Source organism: Vollenhovia emeryi, unplaced genomic scaffold (genome assembly GCF_000949405.1).
Source record: "Vollenhovia emeryi isolate VEMERY1.0 unplaced genomic scaffold, V.emery_V1.0 DF939124.1, whole genome shotgun sequence".
Taxonomy (NCBI): Eukaryota; Metazoa; Arthropoda; class Insecta; order Hymenoptera; family Formicidae; genus Vollenhovia; species Vollenhovia emeryi.
The window spans coordinates 2,132,818-2,152,747 of record NW_011967242.1 but is presented as its reverse complement, the minus strand read 5'-3'; the positions used below and the strand labels follow the sequence as shown (position 1 = coordinate 2,152,747).

At 33.9% G+C, this 19,930-nt stretch overlaps 1 protein-coding gene across 3 annotated transcripts; it reads left to right on the top strand.

The window, feature by feature from the left end:
- Nucleotides 1-582: 582 nt before the first annotated feature.
- On the top strand, nt 583-18,603 carry LOC105569420 (PDF receptor). Of its 3 annotated transcripts, XM_012025878.1 has the most exons (16): nt 4,146-4,371; nt 4,646-4,757; nt 8,111-8,274; nt 8,597-8,704; nt 11,491-11,654; nt 11,865-11,968; nt 12,601-12,745; nt 13,121-13,223; nt 13,491-13,611; nt 14,172-14,250; nt 14,574-14,659; nt 15,190-15,370; nt 15,844-15,958; nt 17,352-17,445; nt 17,531-17,577; nt 18,257-18,603. In XM_012025878.1, exons 3-16 carry the CDS (start codon nt 8,193-8,195, stop codon nt 18,295-18,297), a joined length of 1,470 nt encoding a protein of 489 aa, XP_011881268.1. In that variant the 5' UTR covers nt 4,146-4,371; nt 4,646-4,757; nt 8,111-8,192; the 3' UTR covers nt 18,298-18,603. The 3 variants fall into 3 exon arrangements, with proteins under 3 accessions (XP_011881267.1, XP_011881268.1, XP_011881266.1); XM_012025877.1 differs by lacking the exons at nt 4,146-4,371; nt 18,257-18,603 and adding an exon at nt 583-604 and having other exon boundaries at nt 17,531-17,844; XM_012025876.1 differs by lacking the exon at nt 18,257-18,603 and having other exon boundaries at nt 17,531-17,844.
- The last annotated feature ends 1,327 nt before the right edge of the window (nt 18,604-19,930 follow it).

The window sequence follows — 19,930 nt, the reverse complement described above, 5'->3', positions numbered from 1 at the left end:
GAAATAGTGATTGTGTACAGGGCGTCTCATTTTAAATGAACCACGCAGATATCTCCAAAAATATGAACGGTACGGAAAAACGTTTCAAACAAAAGTTGTTTGGTTCGAAGGGGCACATAAGGCGGTGCCATTGACTTGACCTTGGATAGTCAAATGACTATCCAATTTTTTAAAATGGAACCCCCTATTGTTTATTATACTATCTTGTTCTACTAATGAACAACTTTTGTCCGAAACATTTTTTGATTTGCCTAATACTTTCTGAGATATTTAAGAGAAAATGTATAACTCTTTCAAGTTTAGCTTATGTTTAGCTTATGATATCTCGATAACTGTTTGTCGGAGGGAAAAGTAGTACAGGACTTTTTTACTTGATTTGGTCTCAGGAATATGCTGTTGCAATAGCGCTCCAATTATTGAAAATAATTGGACGTAACATACATGTATTAAATGCCAGCAACTGATGCTATAGGCTCTTTGCTAGAAATATGAGTTTAATATATGTTTGAGTGATTTAAGCACAGCTAGCATAATGTTTTGTCGTAGATGAGTGCACAGCTAAAGAGAGAACACAGACTAAACGTACCTTACGAGCAAAACTCAGGTAAATCTCGTACAAGTTTGCATGCACAAGACAAGCAAAATTTGCACGCAAGAATTGTTGTCTGGGCAACATTGGACCAATTAATGTTTAGCCAATGCACTGTACTACTAGGGTACATATGTATCTTATACGTTATACCTGCGAATGTAGGATAATATTATAGGGGGATAAATGAGGCCGCGAAATTATTAATTGGCTCAATATAGCGCGTCAAGGACTAAGAACCTTCACTTCGCAGGTTTATCGCATGACTGTGGTATCTCCTTCGCGGAGAGACCAAGAAGATAATTTATGCGGGATTTTTGCAGTTACGCAATTCCATCCACTGATATTCACGTGGCCGGACGGATAGAAGGGAGCATCCTTGGCATGAGACGCCGGTCACGTGGCCGCGACCGTCCACGTGCTTTCGCGTCTTGTCGCGCGTTACGTAAACGAGAACACGCAGCTCGCAATCGCTGACGCACGGCGATTGTGCCCTGCGAATATTAATTAACGACTTGTAATCGACGTCCCCCGTGCGTATTTTATTTAATCATTAACAAAGCCGAGTAAAAGCGGGCAGCGGACGTATCCTTCGTTACGTAACGCCGAGGCGGCGATGGCGCTCGCGGGGACGCCGATGGAAATGTCATAAACTTCGCTTCACCTCGCCGCTTTAGCGATTAACGCGAAACCGTCCAATTTCACGGCTCGATTGTATGTAAGTGCATTGTTTCTCGCTTTTAATACCACGGTGGGCACGCGAGCTCCTCGAGAGGATTGTAACACCAAAAGTATAAGGAGTTGAGAGAAATTGAATCATAAAATTACCCAGTCAGCAAAACGTTAGCAGATTGGCAGCAGATTGGCAGCAGATTCATCAGAAATCCACACCAAAACCACGGCCATCCGTCCCAGCGAGAAATGACTCGTCGATCGATGTCAAAACGATATCGAATCGACATCGACACAGTCAAATTGACGTCAATTTGACATCGTTTCGACATCGATCGACGAATCATTTCTCACCTGTCCGCATTTGGCTATTGTTTTGGCAACAGAGTCTGTAAAATATACGCTGTCAACAGATTGTCGACAGAAACCGAGCAGGTCCAGTTATGTGTGCAGATTCTTTTGTATTTCTGCTGACGTACTGGGAACAGGTCGAATATATCAGTTCCTGTGTGCAGTCTGCAGTCTTTCTGCCTTCAAAATTTGTAGTGGACATTCGACGAAATCTGTTCTCACAGATTTCGCTATCTGGGTATAGAAATATGACAGAAACACCAAAGAATGATAGACAAAACTGAAAACAAAGTAATTTATGGAACGTAGAAATTGAGTTATATAAGTTTAGATCTAAAACCGTCTTTAGATCCGTTGATACATTTCACTTGCACGTTTCTTCGCGATTCATACGGAGCTTCGGATGTTTACTGTAAAGCGTGCGAACTATACGAAAATACACACAATTCAGCTACGTAGTGCACGAGATAAAGACACGTGACACGTTTTGATCAGCGGATATCCGCTGAATCCAATTTCTGTGGCTCGTATTTTCACCACATAGCGCGATTAACAGTCCCCTATTTACGAGTCACTACCCGTGCAAAACACGTGGCATGTAGATTCGCGAAAAATTGAACTTTTTCTTTAGCAACACCGACAAATTCAGGTTTATTCCACAATCCTCGCATTCCTCACGTACGGATAATTGATTTAATATCAACGTTTCGTATATAGCGTTGATAGAACCATTCAAGAAATAAATGATTTCTCTCGAGCATAAAAATGAGGGCAATCGTCCCCTTGCAGCACAGTGCGTTGGCTGAACATTGGTCCAATATTGATTATATTAAAAATGCATTGGCCGGTATTGTCCAACGTAAAGCCATTGGTGATGGAATAAATGTAAATATTGCACGACATTAATTATATAATATTAGATTTATATTGCATTCATATTGCATTGGCCAATATTTAACAATGTAATAAGAATATTGTTCTAATATTGATACAATATAAAATATAACTAAATAGACATATTGGCTAAATAAAAGAAGGCGTCCATCTCACAATATTGGTCCAATATCGGGAATACTAAATTTACATTATTATATTTCCCAATATTGCGCCAATATATTGTGCTACCAGGGTTTCCTATAATTTCTGGACACTAACTATCTCGTACCAATGTGGTTTCATCACGTTACAATTTTGAGAAATTTGTTGCCAAAGTTGCAAACAGAGCTGTTATCCTGTATAACGCGTCCTTACATCGGTCGATATTCATAGGATCACGTTGCATCCGCTGCACTTCCTTTCCCTACGTGAGAGCGCAACCCCCCGAAGGGATATTTCGTTACACACAAATGATTGCACAAGCAGAACTAGAAGTACGCCGTAAATTGTACGAGTAGAAGTATATATTACAATAGCATCCTTATTACGTATGCTGCGATATTCCCGCGCGATTTCTCGTGAATTTAAAAATAGATTTCTCGAAGGTTCGCCTCGTTCCGAAGGTTACACGAGGGTTGATTTTGCCTATGCCGTTTAGTTCAGTCGAACATTTTTAACGAATTTGAGAAGTTAATATAAAAAAATGCTGCTTGAGGCATAAATCATTGAGACTTGAAGACTTAAAAATTAACGATTCAGAATTCGCAAAGCTACTCACGAATTTGTTGTAAGCGCAGTGAAAGTATCTGGCAATTTCATCTTGCAAAATAAAGTGGACCCGAGTCGAAATTTTTTTAAGGATAATTTAGACCTACTTAGCTGATCTATACATTTACACAGATCAGCAATAACTTACTTTAATGACATTTTTTACTCCCCCCTTGAATCTTTAATTCGAAAAATTTACTTTAGCTCCTACTTGAAAGGACCTACTTTAAATTGGCAAAAGTAGAAATTTCCGACAGTATCAATTTTTAAGTAGGAATAAATTTTGTACTTGCAGTTCGACCTCTTTTACTGTCTTAGGTCCTACTATATAACAGAATTAAAGGTTCAACAACCAATTCTGAAAAGTAACGCGTTACAGTTGCAATTACTTTCTTGCAATGAAAATAGAAATATCAAATCTGCATTTGAATTGTAAAGTGTCGGTAAAGGCGTTTATGCGCAAATGCAAGGTCTAATGCGATCTGTGGAGATTTAAAATATATATAAAGTAACTATTAAGTTAGTTGCTAGTTATCGAACAAAATGTAACTTGGTTAAGTTACAGTTACAGATGGAGTGAAAGTAACGAAATTAAGTTAGAGTTATAAAAAAAAAAGTAACTGAACTATAACTCCGTAACAAGTAACGAGTTACTTCCGAACTCTGCATATTTGTATGCGGTATTAATTTATCAAACTGACGCTATTTCTGTCGAGATAAAAAAAATACCCATGAGAAAAGTTGTATACTCTCTAATAAGGATCTCAAGTGAAACAAGCGGCGAAGGGGTAGAAATACGGGATTGGCAAGCGGCTAGGCCAATAACGAGGGAGGCTGCGCCGTGAATCGAGTGGTCGCGGGATACGATTCACAAGTGCGAAACAGTCAGCACGCGTCCCTTGAGACGTTCGCGTATCCTCTCTGATCTCCGAGAACTCGCGAAAAGATTTTTCCGAAAGTCTACATTAAATGGCGCATTGAGTGATCCCTCGGTCGTTCCTTTGACTTTTCGGATCTGTGTTTTGATTATAATTGAAATCGTATTCCTCACTTTTTGAAATCGGACTCATTGTTTGCATAGATATCCTCACTTTCACAACAAGAAAATTTAATAAGTATGCACTCTGAATTAATGTTGCCTATCTGAGAAAGTTAATCATTATTTCAAACATAATTTCTCCACATAATTGATGTTTTACAGTACGTTTTTGGCTCTATACAAAAGTGTCTCTGATAAAATGATCATTTAGTAGCTACGTGAAATTTTGTTATAACTACTTTACCTATTATTATCTTCGTTTCTTCGCGAAAGAAATTAATGTTAATGATTAAGAACATTCCCCTTGTAAATTATCGTCGTGCCATATACGTTTTATTTTACATTGCTAGAGATCTTAAGATTTGAACATCTCTGGAAGAGCTTCGAAGAATGGAAAAGAGTTTACGCACGAGGCTGACTAGTCTGAGCTTGAACTACTGACGAAAAAAACGAAGGATACCGGTAAGCGCACTATCGTGGAATTTTAAACATTATGGCAAAATAATAACTCTAGAAAATTAATAATGAGATTGTGTTATTTACTATTAATTATTTTAAATTATAACTACACGGAAAGACCGGCTAAGGCAAAAATAACTAAAATTAAAATGTTGCCGTATAAATAGTAGGGGCATCTACATTGTTTTGTGTTGCGACATTCACTCAGTTTGCTGCACAAGGTGCATGTGGTTGTCTCCACTACTTATGGATATGGCAGCCACAAAATTTACTATTTATTAGGATTGTGCCAACCCTAACTAGACATGTGGTAGCCATATCGGTCTCTCCGTGTACCAATTCTAATCACAGTTCACTAGTTAATTCATTGATACGTGGATTTGTTATATATAGGATGTAAATAAAAATTTTTTATTCATCAAGAAACGATGAACCGTATTAAATATATTTTTACTTTCAGTTTACTCACATGTTATATAAATTTTTCCTACATTAACAACAATTTCGAGATACCTAAAATATTTCAATCAAAATGAAAATTAAATCAATAGCATATATACCGAAGCTTTGATTACTTTTTTACTCTACGTAAAAGAACTTTTATTTTCACTTATCTACCTTTAACCTTTCTCCTCGCACAATAATAGAAAAGTTTTCGATCGATTCGTGTCATGAATCTGAGCCTTATTCGAACAATGATCAAACAATAGAGGATTTACTGAAGCAAGAAGTATGGTAATCTGCTTCGATTCATAGGTAACTTGAATAGCTGTATCCCAAATTTGAAAAAAGATCGAGAGACTTGAAAATTACATACGCGTTTTTAGCTCGACGTCTTTAACATTAATATTAAATGTAAATTTTTACATTCCGATGCGTAGCCAATAGTATCAATAATTCGATATCAACAATATATTAACAATAATTTATTTATATAAATTGCTAATAAGTTAGTTCGCCTTGGATTTACAAAACTACATTTATTCGTATTCGTTGATGAGCCATTTCAGCCTGAATGATTCTTCGCTGTTGAGTTTAATTACCGAAATCCTGTTTGTCATTGGAGATTAAACGTGGTCGAGAACATCCCGCGTATCCCTTGTGATTTGCGAAACTACGTTTATCTTTAATAGTAAACTATCTATCCTGAAATTAACCTGTAAATGATCTAGATAAATTCTCGGAAATGAGCGTAATCTGACAAAAACAACTTCACCGTTCCGCGTATCAATAATTTATAACGTTTAATGTTAAATCCGTTTGGCGCGTGTGAAAACTAAGAATTGCATAAAAGATGATGTTAATAAGCAAACGGTGCATACGATTTAGTCACGTGAATGTTAAAAAATTTATTATAATTATACTATAATAGCTATCCATATTCTGATAATATCATTAAATAAAAATATACGTAAATAATATATTACTGCCTCTTCGGGGTTTAAAAACATAGGCGTAAAGTTGAGGCTATTCGTTTATTAAACTTGAAGAGAAATGTAAAATTTGTGCATGTATACATGTGTATTCCCGTTCTGTTATCTGCTTTACACAGATCTTGAATTAACAGGATTGCGAATAATATTTGTGAAGTGCAGGCTCGCTGACTGACATTGATTTGATCGAGCAAACTTGTGACGTGAATTGATTTCATACTTACATGTAGAATAAGGTGTAATTCTATTCAATGCTATGTATTTCTATATTTTTTATATCATTCTTCTATAATTTACGCATGACTTATATTCATAGTGATCAATTGTTACTCGTCGAATGTTCTTGTTTAGCTCCGAAAACATTTAACATCCGGATAATTTTGAAAAATAAATATGTATAAATTGCCTTATTTTTCTGGATATGTTTTTTTAATACATATTTTTTAACGTTAATAAAAATACTTTGCCTTATTTTTCTTGTAATTGAAATTATTAATAATCAATTGATTAAGCGTATTCGTAATTACTTACGCTACTTGATTACATATTTCCCCTTTTAAAAATAAAGCAATGTGGACCAACTCATTTGCAACGAAGTCAAGAATAATTGCTTATAACTTTGAAATCAGGAATACTTTTTGTCACAGATTCAAGTTTCTATTATAAAACCAAATTTTCTAAATTTCCACATGGACAAAAATGCTTTTTCATTTTAATGCGTAATCATACATACAAGGATCTGATCCATTAGAAAGAGATGTAGTTCTAGTTTTGCGATCCTAGCCTGCTTGTCATAATCGATTGTTCCATTTCAATGAGAAATCTCGGGCGTGAATTTTTCGAATAATGATCTATGGTCTTTCAAATTATTAAACTTCAAAACCTGTTTAACAGCAATAACACTTCTTAACATTAATACATGCATATTTATTATTATTTTGTGTTGCAAGGTTTTTTTCGTATACGTTATATGTTATTACTAATTACAAATGTGTGCTAATTGAATTTCATACAGTTTTATTTAAAAGTTAAATTGCGTTCGTGTTTATAATAAGTTTAGAACAGAGTATAATGTATTAATAAATATAAATTTTTTAATCTATTTATATATTATGTTACTAAATATTTTAAGAATTAATTTCTCTCGAAAAATCTCTCTAAAGATAATAGAATACACAAGAGATTTAAGAAACAGTAGGTATCCAAGTTTTTAAGCTTCTTTATCGGAGAACATGTTGATTCTCAGCTTGACCTCTTTCGCTCGAATGCTTAACAAGGGCGAATATCGGCATACCGAAATGGACACTAATTAGTTTCTATGTATCCGCCATGCCAAAAATTAATTTAATAATTAACTTAAAAATACATTTATAATTGTTACTTTTAATACATATAAAATATAAACTATTACGAAAGCTCAGTTTTTTCTGACAGTTCCATTAAATATTTAACTTTGACTACAGCATTTTATAAATAATAAATAATAAATTTTTGGAAAATGATAAAAACTGTGTCACAAACGTAGAATACATCACCCTAAATCTATCTTTTTAAAATTATGAGAGAGAGAGAGAGAGAGAGAGAAAAATTTTGCTAAAAAGGAAAAATGTATAGCATAGAATACACCGCTATTTAAAAACTACTTTTGTTACGAAAATTGCATATACCAATGCACTGGTAACGCTTTTACACTTCGTTTTAACACGGAGTTCAACGCATTGTACTGTTATGCAGCAATTTTTTTTGCACCTCTAGATTTTTCCAAAGAAAGATGATACGATTCTACGAACGTATTCTTTTCGCTATAAAAAGTACGAAAATAATCCATAATTTATTTCAAAATCTTTCTCTTTTATTTAAAAAAGAACTAATGTTATGAGTGGAAGGAAGAGAGAACAGGAAATAAGAGTTCCGTAATTGCAGAACGCTGCACGATTGCATGGCAAGCACCGGAACGAAAATGTAGAGACACCCAACAAAAAATGGGAATCCTATTAGAGGAAAAATGGACGGTCTAAATGCCAACGGCAACAACACTCGTGAATTCTGTAATATTCAGTACAAACATTTCGTAGCACCGTACGGAGGTACGATTCTTTAACTACATCTCACTTTTCGCGTCCACTTTCACCTTAAAAGCAAGCGATACATTTTTAATTTCTTGTGCTCTTCTATAATTCAATGAATTGTTTTACCTTATAACAAAACTTGTCGTATATACATACTTAAAGAAAAGATTATTTATAAGAAACAATTCTCTTTGTTATACATTTGCCTTTTCAAAATGTAAATTGTTGTCAAGACTTTTTTTTCTTTGATATCGACTTGCCGATCTGTCCAACTTAATCAGCTGCAACATTGTCGTCTCCGTTACGAGGAACATTCCGCTACTCCTTTTCTATTTTCTAGAGCTCTGGTGTAATCCAGTATGGGACTCGTTGCTCTGTTGGCCGCCAACGAAAGCCTCTACCATGGCGAAACAGCAATGCCCTTTCGTGGATGGATTCGATACGATCAGTAAGTAAATGAATTTAATCCCACACACAGAATGTGGCTCTCAATCTACCTGATAAACCGTAGAGTATGGTATTATTCGAATCAACAAAGGATGATTGTAGATATTCGTTTATTGTACTTTTGACGTCGATTGCACAGTAATTTATGTTATTTGATTTCCGAGGCATTAAAAAAACATGAAAATATAAGGCAAATGCACACAGATCCTGAATATAATATATATTTCGCTTCTTATTATTAGAAGAAGAGGAAAGTGGATTACTATAAAGAATTTTATATTTGCACAGAAAATTAAATATTCAGAAAATTAAGTACTTGAAATGTAGAAAGTTGAAAATATCTCTGATTGCAACTCTACCTTTTTAATAATTTCACACAGAAAACCTTCATTTGATTTACGTAAAAAGATTATTTATATTTACAAAATTCTAATTAAATCTTGAGAATAATATTTTTAAGCTATATTAAGGATTTAAACATATTGAGATACATTTTTCTGGAAACAACATAATAAATAATAAACAAGTAAAAATAAAATTTTATATTTAATTGTGTACGTAATTTCCTCTCTTTTTATTTCCTTTTATTTCTTATTTTCTGTAATAAACTCCGAGAATTAGATTTAGAACTTCCTAAAGCATGACTCACAGATTACGCGTTTATTTCGAAAGATCTCCAACTACCTAAGAAAAATTACGTAAGTTTGCACTACTGTTTACATTATCAAAGTTTGCACATTTTATAAAAGCGTATTGTTTAAAACTTTAAAGAAAAAAATTGAAATAAAAAATAAATCGCGTCAGTACTTCCTCTTTAAGGAAACAAGGCGAGTTTAAAATAACACATTTCTACAAACATTTGTTCGGACGGACAAATTTTAACCATAACTAAACATTTAACGACTGTTTTATAAATTTTGTCAAATTGATTACGTCACCATAATTTATATGACGTAAAAGGATCATGAATAAAATATTCTATTTTTATTTTACAATGCAATTATTTCTCTTGATTCGATTATGTATATCACTTGTTGAAAACAAAGTATAATGCTCTTAATGAGAGAGACACTGACTTTATAAGTTGCGATATTATTATTTGACGTTTTATTTTAGACGGTAAATGCAAGTAATTTGTTAATATCGATATTTATTTGAAACTCTTCGCATAGAACGCGGTTGACCAGAAGTACTCAGGTTGCATTTTCGATGCAACAGCGGAATAAACGCAAGAGAAGTCTCCCCCAGTGCATCTCAACACTAAGGCACTTCGAAGTTCGAACCACTTCGACCGCGCGTTGATTGCATTCGATAGCGTGGCTTTGTCAGCTGTAAATGCGTCATAAGACGAATTTTTTAATTGTCGATATATTACCACCGTTCCTTTCCCTCCCCCCGCTACATGCAAAGCTTACTCTAGCACCTTTTACTCTTTAAATGTTCGTATTTCGTTTTTAAGAAACCCTTTTAAGAAACGCTTTTAAGAAAAATCGAACAGGAGTGAAAGATAATGACTTTCGGCGCACTCGGGAACGAAGAATTAAAACGTTTCTATTTCTTTCTGGGTCAAAATATTTTAACTTTTTTTTTATAAAAAATAATTCATCGTTTTATAAGTAAAATATATTAATTTTATTAATTGTAAAATAATAACGATAGGAATTGTGGGAAAACTTGATGCAGTAGATTCCGCACATTTTAATTAACTTTGATAACATTTAGACGAAATGTAACGCGATACAAATTATTGTAAGATAAAAAAAGAGAAATAATTTGGCAAAATCAAAAATTTTTTTATAATGTCACGTTAAGTTACTTAATAAAAATAATTTTATATTAGATCTGTTTTATATAAAAATTAATTAACAGGTATAAATATAACTTAATTATTGAAGAAATAATTTATGTGTATTATCTGAAATCAAGATTTGCCGAACTATTAAACATTATGTATCTCGATATCTATTATTAGTAGTTTTATTATTTTTTTCCTTCAGAAAAATGGAGTGGTAGAAGATGCAAATAACTACTGTGTGTATGTTTGTATAATATATTCGTGTACTTGTGTCGTGGCAACTCGTTGCAAAACGGTTATCGACTATCCTTCAATTTTCTGAGGTTTAAGGAAATCTTTAAGACGATAGCGCAGAGAGAAGCTACGCCAGAGTCTTCTCTATGTATATCCTTTCATCTCGCCAAATATCCACCGAATGCATTGTCATTGTCATATTACAGCATATTCTCTAATATGAAATTTTAATAAAAAATATTAGATTCGTAACTCTTGATTTCTAATCTCGACTTTTAATCCAACAGGATTTTTCATGTTTTAACATAATGTAATAATAAGATACTTTTAGCATCAGTGTAAATCGAATGTAAGGTTTTTATCGAAGGTGACTTCGTTGAAAATGCGTTTTACAGTAATACGATATTGAAATTGTGAATTATCGATTTTTCTGCTCGCATTAGTGATTCTCTTTTCAATAAGAAATGTTTTCGTGAAGAAACATTGTTAGCGAAAAAATAGGAGAGCAATAGAAAGATTCCGATATAAAGTTTAGAAATTCAAACAATAGACCAATGGTTATTTGATATCTTCAACAATTTTGCAGTTTGCCGTACGCACCCACAAGCATATTCAAATTATATCCTATTACAAATTATCAATTGTTTAATATTATTACGACCTAGCAGGAAAAAGAGAGGTTAATCAAGTGAAGATGCGATTGAAGACATTTCCAGTGGGTAGCATCAGATTTCCATGTCTTTGTATATTTTTTACAGAATCCGTGGAGAAAAGATGCGGCTACAATGGACGTTGGGAGACACAGAACGGCACAAACATGAACGAGGAATTGTTCATTGGCTGGGCAAATTATACAACTTGCTTAACACCAGAAATGCTGTGGCTTCACTATAGAGTCTACAACAATAATGTCGAGGGCGAAGTAAGTTTTATCAAAAACATTGCATGCAAATAACGAGCAATAATATACAAATCTAGCTGGATTCAAACATTTTATACATAGCTATGTATACAAATTACTTTTTAATACTTATTCTAAATTTTCGAGAGTTCCGAGAGTTCCGCGAGTTCCGAGAGTTCCGAAGTACGAACGACGTTTCATTATACTCCACTGTTTTATTTCTTTTCCCAGATGAAAATGGAAATAGCTGAAAAGACCCGCACTCTGGAATTTGTGGGTCTCAGCATATCTCTGGTGGCTTTACTTGCTTCCCTGGTGATTTTCTGTCGATTTAGGTGAGTATTTGAAAAAGCGAAATATCACCTCGGCCGAGGTGATATTTTTTCGCGATAAACTTAGAATAAAATATTTAGACACTACCACCCTGTCACGGCTCTGAGTCCTTTATTTCTTGAAATTTTAATTTGAAACATTAACGTTCTTGATTAATGTCACATTTATATCTGAATCTCATAATCTGAATATCAACATATGTATTAGTAACTAATTGTAACATATTAATAATTAATGTTCATGCGATTTTATTCATCCAAATCCCGGTTGAAAAGGACATTTGTATAAACATTCAAAAGTTCTCAAATTCTCAATTCTCAATTGTTTCAAATACTGACATACAATTAATTTTGCTTCCTATTAGGAAAGCAAATGCGTCATTATACAGAACGAACTGTCGATATTCCTTCAAAAAGAGTTAAACAAGATTAATTGCATTAAACTTACAGTTACACGTTTATATGTTGTGTATAATATAATATTTAATGATTTAGAAATCAATCCAATAAAATAATTGCATAAAATTACATCCAGCGTGCAGTTGTAAAACTGCTGTTGCTCTGCATAAATTTACATCTTAAAGAGCTGAACGGCTAAAGTTAATGCTAAACGATCGTTGCATTATATGTTCTAGGTCATTGAGAAACACGAGGACCAGAATTCACAAGAATCTCTTCGTTGCCATGGTGGTGCAAGTACTAATCAGATTAACATTGTACATAGACATCGCGATCTATCGTAGAAAGCCGCACGGCGTGCAACGAGGAATAGGAAATACCGTAAGACACGATGGAATTATTTTACTTTTATAAGTGCGAGAGAAGAGAAGATAAGATCATTTTCTCAATCCTTCTCGCGAACGTCCAATATTATATATTTTTACTCCATATTTTTCCGTTTCTTGTTTCCGTACTATTCCCTAACGTAATTACGAGACGAGAGTGATCTCGATGAATTCGCATTTTAACGAAATGCTTCACCGTAAAGCCCGGGAACGAGCTTGAGATGCGATTTTATTAAAACTAAAATTAGACTGATTAAATTCAGACACCCATTATTCGGCATCGCGCTTCCTCGCGCATGCAGAAACGGCTTGCATTAGCATGTGAGCCCACTCTGCGCGAAACGCGTTATATTTTTCGTCTCGTTTACAGCCGGTGCTGTGCGAGGCCAGTTACGTGCTGCTAGAGTACGTCAAGACTGCGATGTTCATGTGGATGTTTATAGAGGGTCTGTTTCTCCACAACATGGTGACCGGTATGTACTCAAAAGCAGGACGCACTTTACATATATCTTGCCCAAAACTGTCTCGTTGAAAGCATGACGTGTTTGAGAAAAAGCGAACCTTACTTAAGAAGAAAATGAAGAAGAAGTTTCCTATGATTTGTAACACAAATTTCAACCTAGAAGCAAACGGTGAAATATTGTTGACAAGTAAATTAGCTTTAAGAAAGATGTAATTCAGATTTTAATTACATTGTGATTGTCACGTAATTTCGCTTTTCTATGAATATGATTTTACAGTGACGGTCTTTCAAGAGACGTCTTATTATCGTATGTACCGTTTTATTGGATGGGGATGCCCAGTGCTGATGACCTCGGTTTGGGCCCTCGTTATGGCGTTTCATTACCATCCGAAATCAAAGTGAGTTTTGATTGCTTGATTGCATGGAGAGCATGTAAGACCAGTGTGTGTATTATCACTATCTAACACGTCATCAGTAATATTACAGAAATCTTCATTTTCCAAAAACTTACTTTCCGAAAACTAGCTACAGTTTCATATTCCGAAGCATCGAAATAAAATTCTATTAAACTGAAGTTCGCGTGGAGATCGAAAGAATATTATCTGTTATATAATATTATGTATTTTACATCACACACGTTACTACATCACTCAAAAAATATTTTATGAGCAATTTTCACTCGTTAATAATTTACAAAAATCCTAGAATTAATATTCTCTCCGAAATAATGATTAGCATTTTTGTTAACTCATTCGGTGAAGTACAGTACGGTGCGTTAATTCGGTTCGGGTAATAATTAAGGATGGGCAAAAATTACTTGATTTTTTAAACATAGGTGCTTTGCGACAATACGATCCGAACCGAATTATTGTACCGCACATGTACGTCGTATGTGATAGATAATTATAGATATACATATATAGATAGTTATAGATAAATAAATATATCGCAATATTAGATTTCTCAGATGCTGGTCGGGGTACAATTTATCGTCCTATTTTTGGATCCTTGAGGGACCCAGATTTGCGGTAATTTTGGTGAGAAATTTACTATAATAAATTTTTAATAATCGATTAAAAAAAGATGCACTTGATTACACATACCTTCGATTAAATTATATTAATATACATATAAAATACCTGTGAGCTCGTAGACTCGTAAATAACTGTAGTTATTTTAATATTAATAATTTTCTATCATATGCAATAAATAATAAAATTGCAGCACACGTGATAGTTGACTTTTTGAAGGAAGCAATCGGGCAGCTAAAAATATAATTGACATTGTATCTGATAATCAAGTTAAAGTTATCAATAAGTAGCTTTACTCCGTCGTATTTCTTCTTGTTATTTTCTTTCAGCTCAACTTTTTGTTCTTGCTAAACATTATAAGGGTACTCGTGGTGAAGATGCGGCAAAGTCATACAAGCGAGATCGAACAAGTTCTGTAAGTAGTGTACGCAAATAAACAGCAAATCCGAATTTCTGCGAGAGGATTAAATTACCAAGGATTTCATACACATTTTTGAATTTCGAAATTTACGATTTCTCGCCCAAGCGTTTCTCGTCAATCTCAGTCGACTACGTAATTAAAATTTTTTCACACTAACAAAATCATCCTTTATGTTATTTAAAAATATATCAATGTTCGCATCGCAAAGGATCTATGCTTTTGCTAATATCATTACGTTTGATATTCCTTCGTGTTTATTCACCCGGTTCGTTTTAATTGACCTGTACAATTCATTGAACAATTTAATTAAACTCGTTGTGTCGTAAACTATTGTTGCTTTTTATTTAGCTTAAATTTTATGAACTTTTCATGTTTACCTTTGTTTGCAAGGAATCTGTGCGCACGGCTGGTTATCCAATTCATATCATTTTTCGCTAAACTGCGACTAGCAATTAACGAGTGTCGCGTCGTTGTTAAAAGCGATTCTGTTGATTCTGAAAGATGTTATTATATGCTGCACACAGGAAAGCCGTGAGGGCAGCCGTGGTACTTCTACCACTATTGGGTATCACTAATATACTGTTCATGATCGAAGCCCCGTTGGATAACGTGAGCAAGTTCGCTGTGTGGTCCTATTCCACGCATTTCCTACGATCGTTTCAGGGTCTTTTCATCGCGACGCTTTACTGCTTCCTTAACGGCGAGGTGAGTCTCTTTCGTTTAGAAACATTTTCTCAATTACATTTAAAATTTATATATTACTTTATAATCAATTTATAATCAATTGTATGATTAATTGAATTAAGATTTACTGGCCGATACACTCGAGTAATTATTATCTACCAATTTAGTTTTCGAAAAGGAGTGAAATATAATTACTAAGAAATTACAATTTTATTTATTCACCAAGTCTTTGCGGTGAAATCAAATCACATCGACAAATCTATAAAATTGGAAATTAAAGATATTATAACATACAGACAGACAATCTGTCTGTATTAGTCTTATTATCATAACTCTCTATATTAGTCATATTAAGATAATAAGAAAGATGTGAAAGTTTTTTTTTAATGAATCATTAAATTTATATAATCATAAATTTATATCATCACAAAGAAAAGAGATACAAGAGTTTTATATCCCTCTTTTTTATATAATGTTTTATATCTTTTATTCAGGTAAGACTCGCTTTGGATAAAACTATCGCCGTTTATCTTTCTGTAAGAGGAGGTGACTTGCAAACTAGAAGACAGTCGACCCTTAGCGGCTGTCAACCCCAGCGAATAACTTCGGGTAAGCGTGAAGCTCATTCTACTAATTTCAACATAAATATTTCAACGTAAATATATTTTTTTTATGTACACGTCGCTGATAAAAGCATTCAGAATAACATTTTCCCCAACGAGAACCGTGTCTCTTGAAAATTAACATTGCATTATTATCTCTTAAGGACGACATATTTCCATAGAAATATATTTCATCGAACAACTTTCGCAGAAAAATGTATAAATTGCGCCTCGGGTTAACCGAGGAAATAGTCTAATTGATATTTATAAGATATCCACGTTTGCAATGTGATCCATAACGACGACGTGTAACTCTGGCAAATTAAGATCCTTCATTTAAACCGATATACGGTAACTCTTAATGGGCGAACAACCGCTGTTTCATCTGACGCATGTTTTCATGTGTAGTATCGAAGATTTATTCTTCCTTGAAATTTTTTATTCGTAAAATAATCCTCAGTATATTCAATTAACATTGAATTATCGGACCTACTGTATTTACGAAGTATAAAGGCGATTGCAAATGTGTAACAGTTATTACACAATTCCCATTAATGCATTAGATGATCGACCGATCGCAGCTTGTTATAGCGTCGTAGAACTTGAAAATCCGTAATCTCGGATTACTAAGTACATAAGCCGATAACATAATCTTATTGAAAAATGTTCCTCTAATAGTCGATCAATACTAAAGCTACTAATGAGATGATTAAATGTATAATAGCCGGGAGCGTGCGTACATATCTTCTGAAACTCGATATGTGATACATTCTTCGATATCAATTGATTCTCATTAATTAAGTGCACACTTAAACTCTTTATAGTCATATTTAAGAGCTAATTATTTCTTGAAATTTTGAGAATAATTGACACCTTCTTCACACGATGGCCGCAATAAGCGAACATTAACGTCAATCCTTATAATGCAATTTTTATTTTTTATTAGTGTGTTGATATAATTTATTATTTAAGGTGTTCATATTTTGACGCCAACTACGCGCTAATTGAACACGAAAAATATTAGACACCAAGTAATATCTTCACTCACCAAGTAGTGTCTCCATTCAAGAATCTCCCTGCTCTAATCTTTCTTTCAAGTAGTATTACTTTTAATTTTCCTTAAAAAAGTAATATCACAAAATTGTGTATATATATGTGTATTTTTTTATATTTAAAGGTATATTTAACCCCCAAAGACTCTTAATTCTGCTGGAGCTTCAAATATCTTTAATATGATCGAGGATATTATATATTTTGTGCTTCAGCAGCGCCAAGTTCCTTGCGTTAATTTCTTTTTATTTTCTTAAATTTCGTAGGAAAGTTGATTTATGCAAGATTTAGCTTTGCTGTAAAATATAAATAAGAGCTATATTCCCAGTGTGTTCATTATCCGTATGTAGTGATCGAGATAGTGGAGGAAGAAACGAGACCTACCGAATTGTTACGGCTGTGCTTTCGCGGAGGAAACATCCCGCCACCGGATCGACCTATCGAGTAAGTAGCAATCGAGAAGGCCGGCGCTGATTAGTTCATTAGTCCGTTCCCAATCTTACATTAATTGTACCACATTGTGTTATAGAATACAAGAACAGAGGGATGACAAAGATGAATGTGCACTTTCTCGAGGTATCTGGCTACATTTTAATGCATTGATGCTGTACAGGAAATAATTTTCTTTCTAATTGTGTGCTTTAATTTCCTTCGCTTCTTACTCGTGCAAAAAAGACAACCAGTTTCTCGTCGTACGTTGGAGTGAACGGTTCCAATACGCAAGCAATTGCATAGCAATTAATATTGTTTGCCTTTTTCCACCTATCTTTTCATTTTTTTTACAGTTTGGCGACTTTGGCTTAATCAATTCAACTTTTATTTATTGGGGAATTAAAATACAATTTCTTATTTGTAAATATGTATAGATGAAAGTCCCCTATTATGAGATAGACTTGTAAAATGAAATAGTGGAGTTTCTGCTAAATTAATAAGCATTATCTGTTTAGTGGAAAATTTATTAGATCGTGCGTGTTAATCGTTGCAAAAACAGATTTGTAAAATTGGATATTGAAAACCCGCTATTTTACGTTAGGAGCCTATCTCGTAATAGGGGAATTTTCTCTATAATTAACTTAATTAATAATGAATTAACGTTTGTCTATACAACAGAATAATTTAAGCTAAAACGTTTACACACATATTACGTACATACTCAATCTGATATTGCACGGAAAATGTTTCTACTTAACGAACAAATATTTATGTTCCGATACGAAACAAATCTGTCCTTTGTCTTTTGTGTCTCACTTTACAGAGCGAGGAAGTTCCAGCACAGGAAATGGCGAAAGGAAATGACAATGTATTAGAGTTCTCGAGATTACGTCCAGCCCTTTAGACTCCTCATGTAATAGCTTTTGTTCTACCGTTCCTTATCTCCCGTTTCATTCTCAGTATCTTGATGTCGCCCACGAAGTAATAGGATTATCTGAGGCATAATCCAAGTAGATTACTGCATTCCTTGCTTTATGATTAGAGTAATGTTATGGAATCAAAGTGAAATTTGTTCTCGAATTCAATTTTATTTCAGTGAAATTATTTTTTTAGGAATTAATCGAATTATCGATTAACAGAATTAATAATTGATATAAAAAGAAATGTTTCTAAAAATTTATCTATCTGCTTCAGTTTTTAGAAATTGATTTAAAGGCGGTCGGAAGTTCGAATGCAGCATCGGCAGCTCCACGATCCATGGAGTTCTTTTACTGCGAGGCTGGCTGCCTTGTGAAATTCACGTGTTTGCTACAATCAGACTGCCGTCCTGAAACGTGGAGTAATTGCTTTTTGTCGGAATTGTTCGGGTTTCCTGACTAGAATAAATTTTATGAACAAATACATATAATGTAAGAACTCGTACGATTTGTAATATGATTTTTTTAAATTACATTATTTGTATTTGTTCATCAAATTTATTCTAGTTAGGAAACCCGAACAATTCCGACAAAAAGCAATTACTCCACGTTTCAGGACGACAGTCTGATTGTAGCAAACACGTGAATTTCACAAGGCAGCCTGCCTCGCAGTAAAAGAACTCCATGGATCGTGGAGCTGCCGATGCTGCATTCGAACTTCCGATCAAAGAATACGGATTTTCCTTTGACGCAGATGTGCGCAGTATGTGTCAGTGAACGAATTTCTCACAAAAGTCTGATCGTGCATCAAGCCAAATCTTCAAGTCCCGTGATGTTATCCGTATCTCCTTTTGTAAATTAATGTCGTCCAAAGTTTTTTAAATTATACATTTAAACAATTTCTTCCCCATTATAACATCATAAAATAAAGCAACGTTTTAGAATGACTAAGTGAAACAAAACGTCTATACCTATTATGTTATTGGCTTAATTATATTATTGTTAAAATTTTGTAAATCACTTTCATATCTCTGAAATTATATTGTTACACTTCCTTATGTAATTTTGACAATATCTAGAATTATAACTGTATTGTACAAATCGTAATTTGGACATCATTGATATTAGCGATATACGAATAACGACAAGTAGTGAAGGCCCTCAGAAAAATATAAGTAACAAGGGGAGAAAGCCAATACGAGTCAGAAAAGAACAGAACTCGGTTCTCGAGATTAAAAAATTCTCTTTAATGTATGAATAACAAACGTTTCGACCCTTGAGAACTCACGAGACTCACGAGAATCAGCTGCGATAGAAGGATAACTTTTACGTTTGACACACAGTTGTTTCTTTTTATTTCTTGATGATTTTGCCTTACGTTTTTATTCGCTCTTTTCATAAGATCACTGAAGAAGACCCGACGAAGAACAAACGTCGAAACGTTTGTTTTTTATACATTAAAGAGAATTTTTATCATTTAAAACGTGAGAACCGAGTTCTGTTCTGTTCTGTTTCGCATTAACATTCTCCCCTTACCACTCATTACATCAAGTAAGACAAAAAGTCTTGTAAATTACACC

Bases quoted from the DNA above. Each gene is read 5' to 3' on its own strand.
- LOC105569420 (XM_012025877.1), top strand. From the start codon at position 8,193: ATGGACGGTCTAAATGCCAACGGCAACAACACTCGTGAATTCTGTAAT. The intron at 8,705-11,490 runs GTAAGTAAATGA...TATTTTTTACAG, and splicing joins GGATGGATTCGATACGATCA to AATCCGTGGAGAAAAGATGC. The intron at 12,746-13,120 runs GTAAGACACGAT...TCTCGTTTACAG, and splicing joins AACGAGGAATAGGAAATACC to CCGGTGCTGTGCGAGGCCAG.